The sequence below is a fragment of the Entelurus aequoreus genome, linkage group LG20, assembly GCF_033978785.1.
Source record: "Entelurus aequoreus isolate RoL-2023_Sb linkage group LG20, RoL_Eaeq_v1.1, whole genome shotgun sequence".
Taxonomy (NCBI): Eukaryota; Metazoa; Chordata; class Actinopteri; order Syngnathiformes; family Syngnathidae; genus Entelurus; species Entelurus aequoreus.
Genome location: NC_084750.1, coordinates 41144210 through 41159521, shown reverse-complemented (window position 1 = coordinate 41159521; position 15312 = coordinate 41144210). Strand labels below are relative to the sequence as shown.

The window sequence follows — 15312 nt, the reverse complement described above, 5'->3', positions numbered from 1 at the left end:
ATGTCTTCTTAAAGAAGTGAAAAGACACCTCGAGTATTGGCCAATACCGATATCAAACAAGACACGACGTCAGCGAGTACAGTAGGAAGCTGATTCATAAAGCCCCATTGGCCGCGGTTTACCTGACATGAAACGTGACAAGTTCATCATCAAGGAGATTAAAGATGTCTTCTTAAAGAAGTTAGAAGACTCGAGTATTGGACAATACCGATATCAAACAAGACACAACGTCAGCGAGTACAGTAGGAAGCAGACTCATATGGCCCCATTGGCCGCGGTTTACCTGACACATGAAACGTGACAAGTTCATCATCGAGGAGATTAAAGATGTCTTCTTAAAGAAGTTAAAAGACTTCTTGAGTATTGGCCAATACCGATATCAAAGAAGACACGACGTCAGCGAGTACATTAGGAAGTGGATTCATATGGCCCCATTGGCTGCGGTTTACCTGACACATGAAACGTGACAAGTTCATTAATAAGGAGATTAAATATGTCTTCTCATAAGAAGTTAAAAGACGCTTTGAGTATTGGACAATACCGATATCAAACAAGACACGACGTCAGCAAGTACAGTAGGAAGCGGATTCATATGCCCCATTGGCCGCGGTTTACCTGACACAAATTAAATGTGACAAGTTCATCATCGAGGAGATTAAAGATGTCTTTCTAAATAAGTTAAAAGACGCTTTGAGTATTGGCCAATACCGATATCAAACAAGACACGACGTCAGTGAGTACAGTAGGAAGCGGATTCATATGGCCCCATTGGCCTCTGTTTACCTGACACATGAAACGTGACAAGTACATCATCAAGGAGATTAAAGATGTCTTCTTAAAGAAGTTAAAAGACGGCTTGAGTATTGGCCAATACCGAAATCAAACAAGACACGACGTCAGCGAGCACAGTAGGAAGCGGATTTAAATGGCCCCATTGGCCGCAGTTTACCTGACACATGAAACGTGACAAGTTCATCATCAAGGAGATTAAAGATGTCTTCTTAAAGAAGTGAAAAGACACCTCGAGTATTGGCCAATACCGATATCAAACAAGACACAACGTCAGCGAGTACAGTAGGAAGCAGATTCATATGGCCCCTTTGGATGTGGTTTACCTGACACATGAAACGTGACAAGTACATCATCAAGGAGATTAAAGATGTCTTCTTAAAGAAGTTGAAAGACGGCTTGAGTATTGGCCAATACCGATATCAAACAAGACACGACGTCAGCGAGTACAGTAGGAAGTGGATTCATATGGCCCCATTGGCCGCAGTTTACCTGACACATGAAACGTGACAAGTTCATCATCCAGGAGATTAAAGATGTCTTCTCATGAGAAGTTCAAAGACGACTCGAGCAATGAACAATACCGATATCAAACAAGACACAACGTCAACGAGTACAGTAGGAAGCAGATTCATATGGCCCCATTGGCCGCGGTTTACCTGACACATGAAACGTGACAAGTTCAACATTGAGGAGATTAAAGATGTCTTCTTAAAGAAGTTAAAAGGCGGCTTGAGTATTGGCCAATACCGATATCAAACAAAATACTACGGCAGTGAGTACAGTAGGAAGCGGACTCATATGGCCCCTCTGGCCGCGGTTTACCTGACACATGAAACGTGACAAGTTCATCATCAATGAGATTAAAGATGTCTTCTTAAAGAAGTTAGAAGACTTGAGTATTGGCCAATAGCGATATCAAACAAGACACAAGTACACGAGTACAGTAGGAAGCGGATTCATATGGCCCCATTGGCCGCGGTTTACCTGACACATGAAACGTGACAAGTTCATCATCGAGGAGATTAAAGATGTTTTCTTAAAGAAGTTAAAAGACTTCTTAAGTATTGGCCAATACCGATATCAAACAAGACACAAGAACAGTAGGAAGCGGATTCATATGGCCCCATTGGCCGCGGCTTACCTGACACATGAAACGTGACAAGTTCATTATCGAGGAGATTAAAGATGTCTTCTTAAAGAAGTTAAAAGACGGCTTGAGTATTGGACAATAGCGATATCAAACAAGACACGACGTCAGCGAGAACAGTATGTAGCAGATTCATATGGCCCCATTGGCCGCCGTTTACCTGACACATGAAACGTGACAAGTTCATCATCAAGTAGATTAAAGATGTCTTCTCAAAGAAGTTAAAAGATGCCTTGAGTATTGGCCAATACCGATATCAAACAAGACACGACGTCAGCGAGTACAGTCGGAAGTGGATTCATAAGGCCCCTTTGGCTGCGGTTTACCTGACACATGAAACGTGACATGTACATTATCAAGGATATTAGTAGAGTAAAGGAGTATCATCTTGTAGTGTGGAATGTTAAAAGAGGCTTGATCATGGAAAATGACAAACAGGAACCTTCAGTAAATTAAGCGCGTGACGCAGCAAGTTGGACGATGCAAACACGTTTGTTACTGCGTCCTTTCTAATACGAGACTTTGCATGTGTAAGTATTATGGAACTGTAATTATCTGACACTAGATTATATTGAACAAATGTGCCGTTTCATATTGTTCACTGATTACTACATATGTCTAGCTTGTGTGCTATTGTGTGCTTAGTTGTTGTGTAGCTGCGAGCGCAGGGTGACCTGTAGCCCAGCATGTTTACTTTCTGTAAATAACTCGACTAAAACAGAAGAAGACATTCAGATGTTCAGTGGCTGTCCACATCTGCACAAATAAACACTTTTTTAGGCCGATACTTATTTTTCTGCCGATATCGGACCGATAGCATTATCGCATGTGGATACCCTTATAAGTACTTTGTATTTATGCGGAACTCTTTATTGATCAAATGACACAATTGCCGTCCTCCCACATATATTTATGATTGATAACACGGAAATAAACAAGGTAGGACTTTCACATACTCTTTGATATTCAATTATATTATTGATTATATAATAATAATATATATATATATATATATATATATATATATATATATATATATATATATAGTATATATATACTATACTATATATATATATAGTATAGTATAGTATACCGTACAACCGTAATATATATATATATATATATATATATATATATATATATATATATATATATATATATATATATATATATATATATATATATATATATATATATATATATATATTACGGTTGTACGGTATACTGGTACTAGTATAGTACCGTGATACTAATGAATCATATTCAGTACTATGTACTAGGTATTCACTAATCCTCGCCTCCATGGCAACGAATAAAGTAAGTTTCTTACAAGTATTATTATCACTGCAGGACGAGGAATAGCTAAATATGCTTCACTACACACCGTAGGAGGATACAATAGCTCACCGGCATCACAATGTAGACAAATACCATGGGCGGACATCCACTGTAATGATACCAAGTATAGGAGCGTATCTAGTCGATACTACTATGATTACGTCGATATTTTTTAGCGTCACAAAAATCTTTTTTCGTTTTTTTAAAATGTACATTATGTTTATAAACTCCGGAAATACGTCCCTGGACACATGAGGACTTTGAATATGACCAATGTATGATCCTGTAACTACTTGGTATCGGATCGATACCCAAATGTGTGGTATCATCCAAAACTAATGTAAAGTATCCAAACAAGAGAAGAATAAGTGATTATTACATTTTAACAGAAGTGTAGATAGAACATGTTGAAAGAGAAAATAAGCAGATATTAACAGTAAATGAACAGGTAGATTAATAATCATTTTTTACAGCTTTTCCTTTATAATTATGACAAAATAATAGGTGTATAAATGACACAATATGTTACTGCATATGTCAGCAGACTAATTAGGAGCCTTTGTTTGTTTACTTACTACTAAAAGACAAGTTGTTTAGTATGTTCACTATTTTATTTAAGGACAAACTTGCAATAAGACGGATATGTTTAATGTATTCTTAGATTTTTTGTTAAAATAAAGCCCCTTTATTTATAAAAAAAAGTATCGGTACCTGTTACAAAAATATCGGTATCGGGACAACACTAATATAATGTTACTTTACATGCTCGACCATCATTATTTTAGCCCCAAGTCAAAAGGTTTGGACACGCCTGGACTGAAGTCTGCAACATATCATGTAAATATTGTGTGTTTTTAAATGTTAACCATTGTAATAAAGTCATTTTTTATGTACTCAACACTGCTTTTGCCGTGCCCACAATGTGTGTGTGTGTGTGTGTGTGTGTGTGTTTGTGTGTGTGTGTGTGTGTGAGTGTGCATGGCTTTCTGCAAACAGATTCCCTCAGTCCATGCAAACACGTTTTGACGCTCGCCACACAGCTCTTGTTTGAGCGTAGTCACGTGGCGGATGGACATAATGGCACCTTTACACTCCTATCGTCTTCTGTTTGACTCCCAGCTCATGGCGTCGGCCAACGAGATCCGTCAAAGAATGATCCGTGGCGAGAGAAATAATGAAGCTCGCCGGCGCCGATTCTGACCGAAACGTAGCCGATGCGGAAAATGTCAGAAAGCAAACGTCTTGTTCCAGCCTCGGTGAAATGACCGGGGGCGTACGTGTCACCTTGCGAAGGCTTTGTGATCCGATTACCGGGTCCTGCTGCTCCCCGTGTCAGCAAATGGACAGCCGGGCTCATAACAAGCGGGGCAACGTTTGATCAAATATTGAAAAGGTCAGAGCCCACTGAGGTGTTTGAATATTTCAACAGCCGGCAAACCAAACAACGCGGAAAACTGCAGGGATGTTCATTGGGACTGTTTAGGGGGGGGTGGGGGGGTGGGGGGGGGGGGGGGGGAGGGGGCACGTTTCCAGGAGGCTCCAAAGGACTCAAGTTGAACTGACTGGTTGAATTTAGTTGAACAGCCCAAAGGGTGAAAAAGAGAGGACCTAAAATGGAACCTTGAGGAACACCACTAGTGTAACTAAAGAAGTTGAACACATGACTACTGATGCATCTGAAGAGACACTTTAGTTACATGAATCCCTTTACGGAGAGGACTTAAAGGCCTACTGAAATGAATTTTTTAAATTTAAACGGGGATAGCAGATCCATTCTATGTGTCATACTTGATCATTTCGCGATATTGCCATATTTTTGCTGAAAGGATTTAGTAGAGAACATCGACGATAAAGTTCGCAACTTTTGGTCGCTGATAAAAAAAAAGCCTTGCCTGTACCGGAAGTAGCGTGACGTCGCAGGTTGAAAGGCTCCTCACGTTTCCCCATTGTTTACACCAGCAGCGAGAGCGATTCAGACCGAGAAAGCGACGATTACCCCATTAATTTGAGCGAGGAAGAAAGATTTGTGGATGAGGAACGTGAGAGTGAAGGACTAGAGTGCAGTGCAGGACGTATCTTTTTTCGCTCTGACCGTAACTTAGGTACAAGCTGGCTCATTGGATTCCACACTTTCTCCTTTTTCTATTGTGGATCACGGATTTGTATTTTAAACCACCTCGGATACTATATCCTCTTGAAAATGAGAGTCGAGAATGCGAAATGGACATTCACAGTGACTTTTATCTCCACGACAATACATCGGCGAAGCACTTTAGCTACGGGCTTAACTGCAGATAGAAACAAAAGAAATAAACCCCTGACTGGGAGGATAGACAGAAGATCCACAATACTATTAAACCATGGACATGTAAATACACGGTTAATGCTTTCCAGCCTGGCGAAGCTTAACAATGCTGTTGCTAACGACGCCATTGAAGCTAACTTAGCTACGGGACCTCACAGAGCTATGCTAAAAACATTAGCTATCCACCTATGCCAGCCAGCCCTCATCTGCTCATCAACACCCGTGCTCACCTGCGTTCCAGTGATCGACGGAGCGACGAAGGACTTCACCCGATCATCGATGCGGTCGGCGGCTAGCGTCGGATAGCGCGTCTGCTATCCAAGTCAAAGTCCTCCTGGTTGTGTTGCTGCAGCCAGCCGCTAATACACCGATCCCACCTACAACTTTCTTCTTTGCAGTCTCCATTGTTCATTAAACAAATTGCAAAAGATTCACCAACACAGATGTCCAGAATACTGTGGAATTTTGCGATGAAAACAGAGCTTTTTGTATTGGATACAATGTGTCCCAATACTTCCGCTTCAACCATTGACGTCACGCGCATACGTCATCATACATAGACGTTTTCAACCGGAAGTTTAGCGGGAAATTTAAAATTGCACTTTATAAGTTAACCCGGCCGTATTGGCATGTGTTGCAATGTTAAGATTTCATCATTGATATATAAACTATCAGACTGCGTGGTCGGTAGTAGTGGCTTTCAGTAGGCCTTTAAAGGGCTGCAAAAATGTTTGTCTGACAAGTTTTGAACAAAACTGGCGGTAAACTAAATTGTTTGGGGGGGGCCACGTTTCCAGAAAGCTAAGGACCGGACTTCTCCCTTCACAATTAGTCTTATTTTGTATATTAGGTAGAACCAGCATCCTCTATAATAGACTACTGACTGCATCTGAAGAGACACTTTAGTTACATGAATCCGTTTAGGAAACAAATGTGTAACTAGCAAAAAGGAGAGGACTTAAAGGGGTGCGTTGAGGGACGCCTCGGGTATGGAAATCACAAGTTAGGACCCCTGTGTTCTATGTTTGCTAGCAAGGTTCAAACGCCAATGCAAGGATCTTGTGTTTTTAGGAATTTTGCTGCAAAAATGTTTGTCTGACAAGTTTTGAACAAAACTGGGAGGCAACTGAATTGTATGGGGGGGCCACGTTTCCAGAAAGCTAAGGACAAAGGGGGCCAGACTTTTCCCTTCACAATTAGTCTTATTTTGTATATTCCTCTATAGGAGACATTTAATTTTGGTCATGGTTACAAGTTTTTTTGTAACTTAACAGAACTCAGGGGCCACTTGTTGAACAGCCAAATGATTAAAAAAGAGAGGACCTAAGATGGAACCTTGAGGAACACCACTATAGCATAATTAAATAAGTTGAAAAAATGTCTACCGAGTGGATCTGAAGAGACACTTTAGTTACATGAATCACATTAGGAAAAAATGTGTAACTAGCAAAAAGGAGAGGACTTAAAGGGGTGCCTTGAGGGACGCCTCGGGTATGGAAATCACAAGTTAGGACCCCTGTGTTCTATGTTTGCTAGCAAGGTTCAAACGTCAATGCAAGGATCTTGTGTTTTTAGGAATTTTGCTGCAAAAATGTTTGTCTGACAAGTTTTGAACAAAACTGGGGGCAACTAAACTGTATTTGGAAGTTACGTTTCCAGAAAGCTAAGGACCGGACTTTTCCCTTCACAATTAGTCTTATTTTGTATATTCCTTAGAATCAGCATCCTCTATAGTAGACATTTGGTTTTGGTCATAGTTACAAGTTTTTTTGAACTGAACGAAACTCAGGGGCCACCAGTTGAACAGCCCAAATGATGAAAAAGAGAGGACCTAAGATGGAACCTTGAGGAACACCACTATAGCATAACTAAAGAAGTTGAACACATGACTACTGACTGCATCTGAAGAGACACTTTAGTTACATGAATCACTTTACGAAAAAAATGTGTAACGGCCAAAAAGGAGAGGACTTAAAGGGGTGCCTTGAGGGCCGCCTCGGTTATGGAAATCACAAGTTAGGACCCCAGTGTTCTATGTTTGCTAGCAAGGTTCAAACGTCAATGCAAGGATCTTGTGTTTTTAGGAATTTTGCTGCAAAAATGTTTGTCTGACAAGTTTTGAACAAAACTGGGGGCAACTAAACTGTATTTGGGGGTTACGTTTCCAGAAAGCTAAGGACCGGACTTTTCCCTTCACAATTAGTCTTATTTTGTATATTCCTTAGAATCAGCATCCTCTATAGTAGACATTTGGTTTTGGTCATAGTTACAAGTTTTTTTTTAACCAAACTGAACTCAGGGGCCACCAGTTGAATAGACCAAACGATGAAAAAGAGAGGACCTAAGATGGAACCTTGAGGAACACCACTATAGCATAACTAAAGAAGTTGAACAAATGACTACTGACTGCATCTGAACAGACACTTTAGTTACATGAATCACATTAGGAAAAAATGTGTAACTAGCAAAAAGGAGAGGACTTAAAGGGGTGCCTTGAGGGACGCCTCGGGTATGGAAATCACAAGTTAGGACCCCAGTGTTCTATGTTTGCTAGCAAGGTTCAAACGTCAATGCAAGGACCTGCCAAAGTGTTTACAGTTCAGGAGCACTTATTTTGTCATAGTTACACGCTTTTTTTAACTGAACGGAACTCAGGAGCCACTAGTTGAATAGCCCAAATGATGCAAAAGTGAGGACCTAAGATGGAACCTTGAGGAACACCACTGTAGCATAACTAAAGAAGATAACTAAACAACTGACTGACTGCATCTGAAGCACACAAACAGATCACATTGTAAACAAATGTGTAACTAGGGCTATGAATCCACGGGCACCACGCAATTGGATTCGATTCTTGGGGGTAACGATTCGATTCGGAATCAATTCTCGATTAAAAACGATTCTCAACTCAAAATCTATCATTTAAAAAAAAAATTAACATTGGATGCCAATTCTAAGATGAACTGCATTCCTCCATAAAATAGATAAACAGCTCTGATACATTTCTATATTACTTACAAGAAAACTAGTTTGGTTTAATAAAATTCTCCCCAAACATTTAATAAAGCCAAATACAAAAAAAGGCAACAGGAGAAGTATCAACACTTCTCTTTTCTAATGTAAATATGTACAGCAGATATAGATCATCAACTATACCATTTGTCTGAGTGGCGAGACAGGATAGCTTAAAAAAAATAAAATTTAATAAAAATACATTTTTTATTTTATTTTTTTTTTTAGAATCGAACAATCGTTACAAATAGGAATCACAATTAATCTAACTTTTTTTTTTTTTTTTTTTTTTTTTTACACCCCTAGTAACTAAGGAGTGCAGTTATGTAAATCACAACTTTGGAGCAAGGTTCACATGCCATTACCAGGATCTTCCAATGTGTTCCAGTTTTTGCTGGAAAAAATGTTTGTCTCGCAAGTTCTGAATGCACCTGGCATCATATCCGGGCCACCAGTTGAATAATTTTGGCCTAGATAGTGTGGCGGAAATGCTTTTTTTTTTTTGGGGGGGTTGTTCATCAGCATACAGAGAAAATGTAGGGCATTCCTAGAAATGAGCGACAGAGAGTGGGCATCAGCATGCTTGACATTTTGAATAAACGAGCTAAGAGCAGGGTTGATTGTGCTGGTTTTTCCATGGTGGATGCAGCTACTCAGACAAAAAGGTTCAGATCGTCCACACAGAAAAGGCAATGTGTTGCAATTAACCATCGAGAGCAGCCACAAATTAAACACCGGCCTACCGAGGCAATCTGAGCAAAGCTACTTCTGTTTGCTCTCCTAGGCTCATTTAATTAACAGGAAACGCGGAGAACATCGTTAGAGCAGGTCTCAGTTCATTAATAAAACAAATCTGACCGGACATCCGCACCAAAAAAAAAAAGAAAAAAAAAGGCAGATAAGCATCGACCGAGCGGGCGGGAGAAATAACTGGGAATAACTCACGGGCTGCTGTAGTCCCACACCACGCACTGAGGATCGGATGTGCCCTGCAAGACAAGGAGGAGGGGAAATCATGGGTTAGTGCCTGAGGAGAGAGAGTGATGGAGGGAGGCGAAGGCACAATAAAACAAGGGGGGGGTGAAGACTGGCAGAAACATGGTAATGGCTCGGTTCAGGGGTCCTCGCCGAAGTCTTTTATCTGGGCTGCCAAACATGGCCTGAAGAAGGAGTTATACGCCGCAGATAATGGAGGACACACATAGCGGGGACCTAAGTCTGGGTACATGATAACAGGGACAACATCCATTTTCAAATTAATCACAATTCTTATTTGTAACGATTCTAAATGTGTTCTTTTTAAATTGATTAATAATAATGTACAAACCCCGTTTCCATATGAGTTGGGAAACTGTGTTAGATGTAAATATAAACGGAATACAATGATTTGCAAATCCTTTTCAACCCATATTCAATTGAATGCACTACAAAGACAACATATTTGATGTTCAAACTCATAAACTTTTTTTTTTTTTTTGCAAATAATAATTAACTTAGAATTTCATGGCTGCAACACGTGCCAAAGTAGTTGGGAAAGGGCATGTTCACCACTGTGTTACATGGCCTTTCCTTTTAACAACACTCAGTAAAGGTTTGGGAACTGAGGAGACACATTTTTGAAGCTTCTCAGGTGTAATTCTTTCCCATTCTTGCTTGATGTACAGCTTAAGTTGTTCAACAGTCCGGGGGTCTCCCTTGTGCTATTTTAGGCTTCATAATGCGCCACACATTTTCAATGGGAGACAGGTCTGGACTACAGGCAGGCCAGTCTAGTACCCGCACTCTTTTACTATGAAGCTACGTTGATGTAACACGTGGCTTGGCGTTGTCTTGCTGAAATAAGCAGGGGCGTCCATGGTAACGTTGCTTGGATGGCAACATATGTTGCTCCAAAACCTGTATGTACCTTTCAGCATTAATGGTGCCTTCACAGATGTGTAAGTTACCCATGTCTTGGCCACTAATACACCCCCATACCATCACACATGCTGGCTTTTACACTTTGCGCCTAGAACAATCCGGATGGTTCTTTTCCTCTTTGGTCCGGAGGACACGACGTCCACAGTTTCCAAAAACAATTTGACACATATAACATACACATATACATATTACAACATACATCTCGAGACTTGCAACAGAGGGGAGGGAGTGGGGGCTATGGTGGCTGGCTGCAGCTCTTCAGGCTGCACCCCTAAGGGATTTGCGTCAAGGGCATTGGATGGGGGAGTGGGGTATGTGTGTGTGGTGTATATTTTTGGTGTTGTGCAGCCTCTAGTCAGTCCAAAGAACAACAAGAACAACAACAACAGGTGTGTGTCCATGATAGACAAGAAGGGAGTTTGTTGTGTCTTCGCCGGACTGTCCTTCGGGAGAGTCTCCAAGCCAGGGAAACTATCCAAGTTAGAATGTTTTGTATGCGAGTGAAAATAAAATGTGCTTTTCACTCTAAATTGTCTATAACTGGTCCTCAAATTAAAAAAAAAAAAACCTGTCCTGCCCAGCCACTCTGACAAATCATATTGTTGATGTAGACCACAGGTATCAAACTCAAAGCTTGGGGGCCAGATTTAGCCAGCCACTTCATTTTATTTGGCCCTGGAAAGCCTGGAAATAATATATGTATCAATAAAGTACTGTAACTTTTCTTACTAAATGTATTCTTTGGGAGAAAAAAACAAAAACATTTACTTCATGTAATCGTATAATGGGTAATGTAGAGTAGGGAAGTGGATTGACATGACACCGTTTGTCAGTTTACCTGACACATGAAACGTGACAAATCGGGGGAGGGCTGCGCTATCTACTTCAGCCACCAGATGGCAGGAGAGTGTTTGATACCTTAAAATGTGTTTTGTGGCAATTCCAACTTTTACCAGAATGTCAGTTTCTAAGTCGGGTGGCGCTTCCCATCATTTTCAGGAGACTGCATTGCAGAGTGATCAACCAGGAATGGGGCCATAGGAATCCCTTTCCGACTGCAGTATCAAAAAATGCGTAGCCATTTATTTAATCTAAGGCACAGGTGTCAAACTCAAGGCCTGGGGGCCAGATTTAGCCCGCCACTTCATTTTATTTGGCCCTGGAAAGCCTGAAAATAATATGTATCAATAAAGTACTGTAACTTTTCTTACTAAATGTATTCTTTCTTTCTATTTTGGGAGAATATATATATATATATATATATATATATATGTACTCCATGTAATGGCAAATTATCTTAACTTAAATATTGTCTAAGTATGCAAAAATATAAGATAAAAAATTCAAACTACTTTTTAAATAGAAATAATTACTAATAATAATGATTTCAAAGCAAGTTATCTCTCAAATTCTTCAATGTAAAAGTAGCAATAGAGTTCATCATAAAATTGTGAAATTTACTGTGGTTTTCACAGCATTTTTCTCTAAATGAAAAAAAACAACTTTTTTTTTACTGTAATAAACTTTGGTGCCATTTTGGCTTTTACAGTAATACACCGAAATATCTACAGTTGTTGATTTCCTATAAAAAAAACAACTAAAACTGGCATCTTAGGTGCCAAAATTTCACAGTAAAATTGCATTTTTTTTTATTTACAGTAAAAAATAAATATGTAAATTTTACAGTAACATTCTGGCAACTGATCTGCCTTTTTTTTGTTTTTTTTTACCTTAAAAACAGCAGTACTATTTTTCCATTTACAGTAATATACACTACATTTTGAGGTGAAATTATTGCAACTTACTATATATTTTTTTACATTTTAGTTTAAAAAAAATCTACTAATAAAATGCATTAAAAAAATTGTGTAATAATAGTATTCACTGTTAGAAGCGGCCCTCTGGGGCCAAACATAACTGCAATGTGGCCCTCAGTGAAAACAACATTGATACCTCTGATGTAGATGATCTATATCTGCTGTACATATTGACTTTAGAAAAGAGAAGTGTTGGATACTCCTCTTGTTGCCTTATTTCTATTTGACTTTATTAAATGTTTGGGTAGAATTTTAATAAATAAAACCAGTTTTCTTTGAAGTAATAACAATTATTCAATTAAATTGAATTATTCAATAAATTAAATTATTCAATTAAATTGAATTAATTGAATAAAAATGAATTCAATAAAAAATATCCAATAAAACCAGTTTTCTTTGAAGTAATATAGACATTTATCAGAGCTGTTGCTGGAATGTAAATAATCAGAGAACTGGCATCCAATGTTATTTAAAAAAAAGTACTGATTTTGAATTGAGAATCGAATCGTGTGGTCCCCAAAGATTCATAACAGGTAACATTTTTGTTTTAAGTCAAATATTATGTATATGTCTATCATTACATTTGGATATTTATATGTTTGTCCGAGCCGTGATATCATATATCGGTCTGATACAAGCAAAAAGTATTGAATGATATCGGCTTGCGTCTAAAAGTGCCGATACAAGCAGACCTGTTACGCCAGTTAACATTTAAATGTCCTGCAATAAACTATTTTAGTTTAGTCATTTACAAAAGGTAAACATGTTAGGCTATAGTCTACTAGGAGCTAGCAGCTACACGACAGCTAAGCACACAATACCGCACACGCTAGACATACGTAATAAGGGTTCTTAACAAACATTTTTTTTTGTTAACAAGTATCAAATAATTACATTAAGGTATTACTTACACACAAAGTCTCAAGGCGGAAGAGTATTTGAAAGTATCCAGTAACAAGCGTGTCGGCATCATTCAATTTCCTGCGTCATGAGCGTAACATACTGCAATTTTGTGACCAATTGGGGTTGCCAAAAAAACACACATTACCACTCCACTTCGACTTAAAGACAGCACGACTCCATTCCATATAGTGAATAATAAACATATTGGTGTTTTTCATACCTGCCATTTCTCTGTTTGACCAATGTCACTTGATCAAACTTACAAAATGATATCAGTGCGTATAATTTGTGCTGATATTGAATTCGACTAATATCGGTGTCAAGGCTCGGAAGTGAAAAAGTTGCACTATTGATATTTATTTAGTTTTTCAAACAAACTAGCTCATACGGTAAATGGCTGTTATTGAGTTACGTTACATCTTAGTACACCACATGTTGCGCAAGTCGACACGTCCGAAAAGGAGTAGGAAGAAGCAGAGCTGATTGACTTCTATCCTCTCCGCAATTACCGACAGTTTGTTCACTTTCTGTGTTGAACCCATGCGAGTTGGATATAGTATATTTAGTTTAAAAAATATATAAAACAATTGAAATCATACAACACCTAATTAAATGATATTGTGATAAATGATGCATTTTGGATCAATGGTGTCGGACAATGTCGTTCTCAGCGTTCTTTATCCTAGGAATCATACTGCACCGCATGTACATGACGTATCTACGCAACATTTAGTTTCACATGAAAAGTGGTGATGCGGGGTTGCCATGGCAATGGCAGAGATGCTAATGTCACAATCTCTATGAAGCCCCACCATGTCAGACACGACCATGGCAAAGGCCAACGAGCCATGGCTGGAGGTGCACGGGTGGTGTAGGAACCCACCAAGATGGATATGTTTAACGGACTCACCACAACTGGTCGCACTGGTAAGCTGGAAATTGATTTTTTTCAAAGATTGTTCTTCAGCCCTTTTAACTTGTCTATGGCTTATCTAATTATACTTGAACGCTGTGGGCGCTCGCTTAGATGAGTCATTGTGCTCCTTTCACGTAAGAAATATTAGTGCTATATATATACATGTACTGTACATGTACTGTACATGTACTGTACATGTACACACTGGCTGGTTGTTTCCATGTGGTGCATTTGCCTTTGGGCTCCCCCTTTTGGTACTTTGTATAATAGCAGCATTTCAAGTTGAGGGAGTGATGCTGACTTGGTGTCCAAACACCACATGTGTAAATTACACCTGGACAATACAACATGTCCCAAAAGGAGTCGAAAGAAGCAGAGCTTGTTTATTACTTCCTCCCACTTGTTGTTTCTAAAAGGAAGTATGTGTCTCCGTAGGAATAACAGAGTATGCAGTGATGGAAAGAGAGAAAAAAAGAAAATCTGAGAGAAAGTAAGAAAAACAGAAAAGAAAAAAAAAAAGACAAACAAAAAAGAGAAAAACGATATAAAGAATGACAGTAAAAAAATATTTTCTAGCTAAGACATAATAAATCATTGATAATGAAGAGAAAAAAAAGAAATAAAGAAATAAAAAAGCAATAACGCCAAAGAAAAAAAGACAGAAACAATAAATAAATAAATGATAGACAGAGGTAATAAAAGACAGAAAAAATGAAATAATTAATGAAAGAAAGAAAGACAAAACAAAAAGATACATCTAAATAGCACATAATGAATAAATAATATACAAGAAAGAAAGAACAATTAAAGAATGAAAGAAAAATAAATAAAGAAAGAAAATCAGAGAAAGTGAGACAGAAAAAAGAAAGTTAAAGAAGAGATGAAGAAAAAGTGAAAAAGAATAAAACAAAGAAAAATGAAAGACAGAACGACAGCAAAAGAACTCATATGTAAATATATATAACACATGATAAAAAAATTGATGAAAAAAGAAAGCAAAAAAAAGGGCAAAAAAGAAAGACAGAAAAAAGAAACATTAAGAAAAAAGAAAAAGAAAGAAAGAGAAGAAAGACGGAAAGAAAGAAAGAAAGAAAGAAAGAAAAATTAAAAAGTGATATCTAATTACAGCACATATAGCACATAATGAATAATAAACAAAAAA

The 15312-nt window shown here is 38.4% G+C and overlaps 1 protein-coding gene across 3 annotated transcripts in view; it reads right to left on the bottom strand.

Moving 5' to 3' along the window:
- The window catches only part of adgrb2 (adhesion G protein-coupled receptor B2), a 536693-nt gene that overhangs the window by 222376 nt on the left and 299005 nt on the right, over window positions 1-15312 (bottom strand). For all 3 annotated transcript variants that reach the window (XM_062030114.1, XM_062030112.1, XM_062030113.1), the window contains exon 16: window positions 9540-9583. In XM_062030114.1, coding sequence (XP_061886098.1) covers window positions 9540-9583 — 44 coding nt within the window. The remainder of the gene's footprint in view (window positions 1-9539; window positions 9584-15312) is intronic.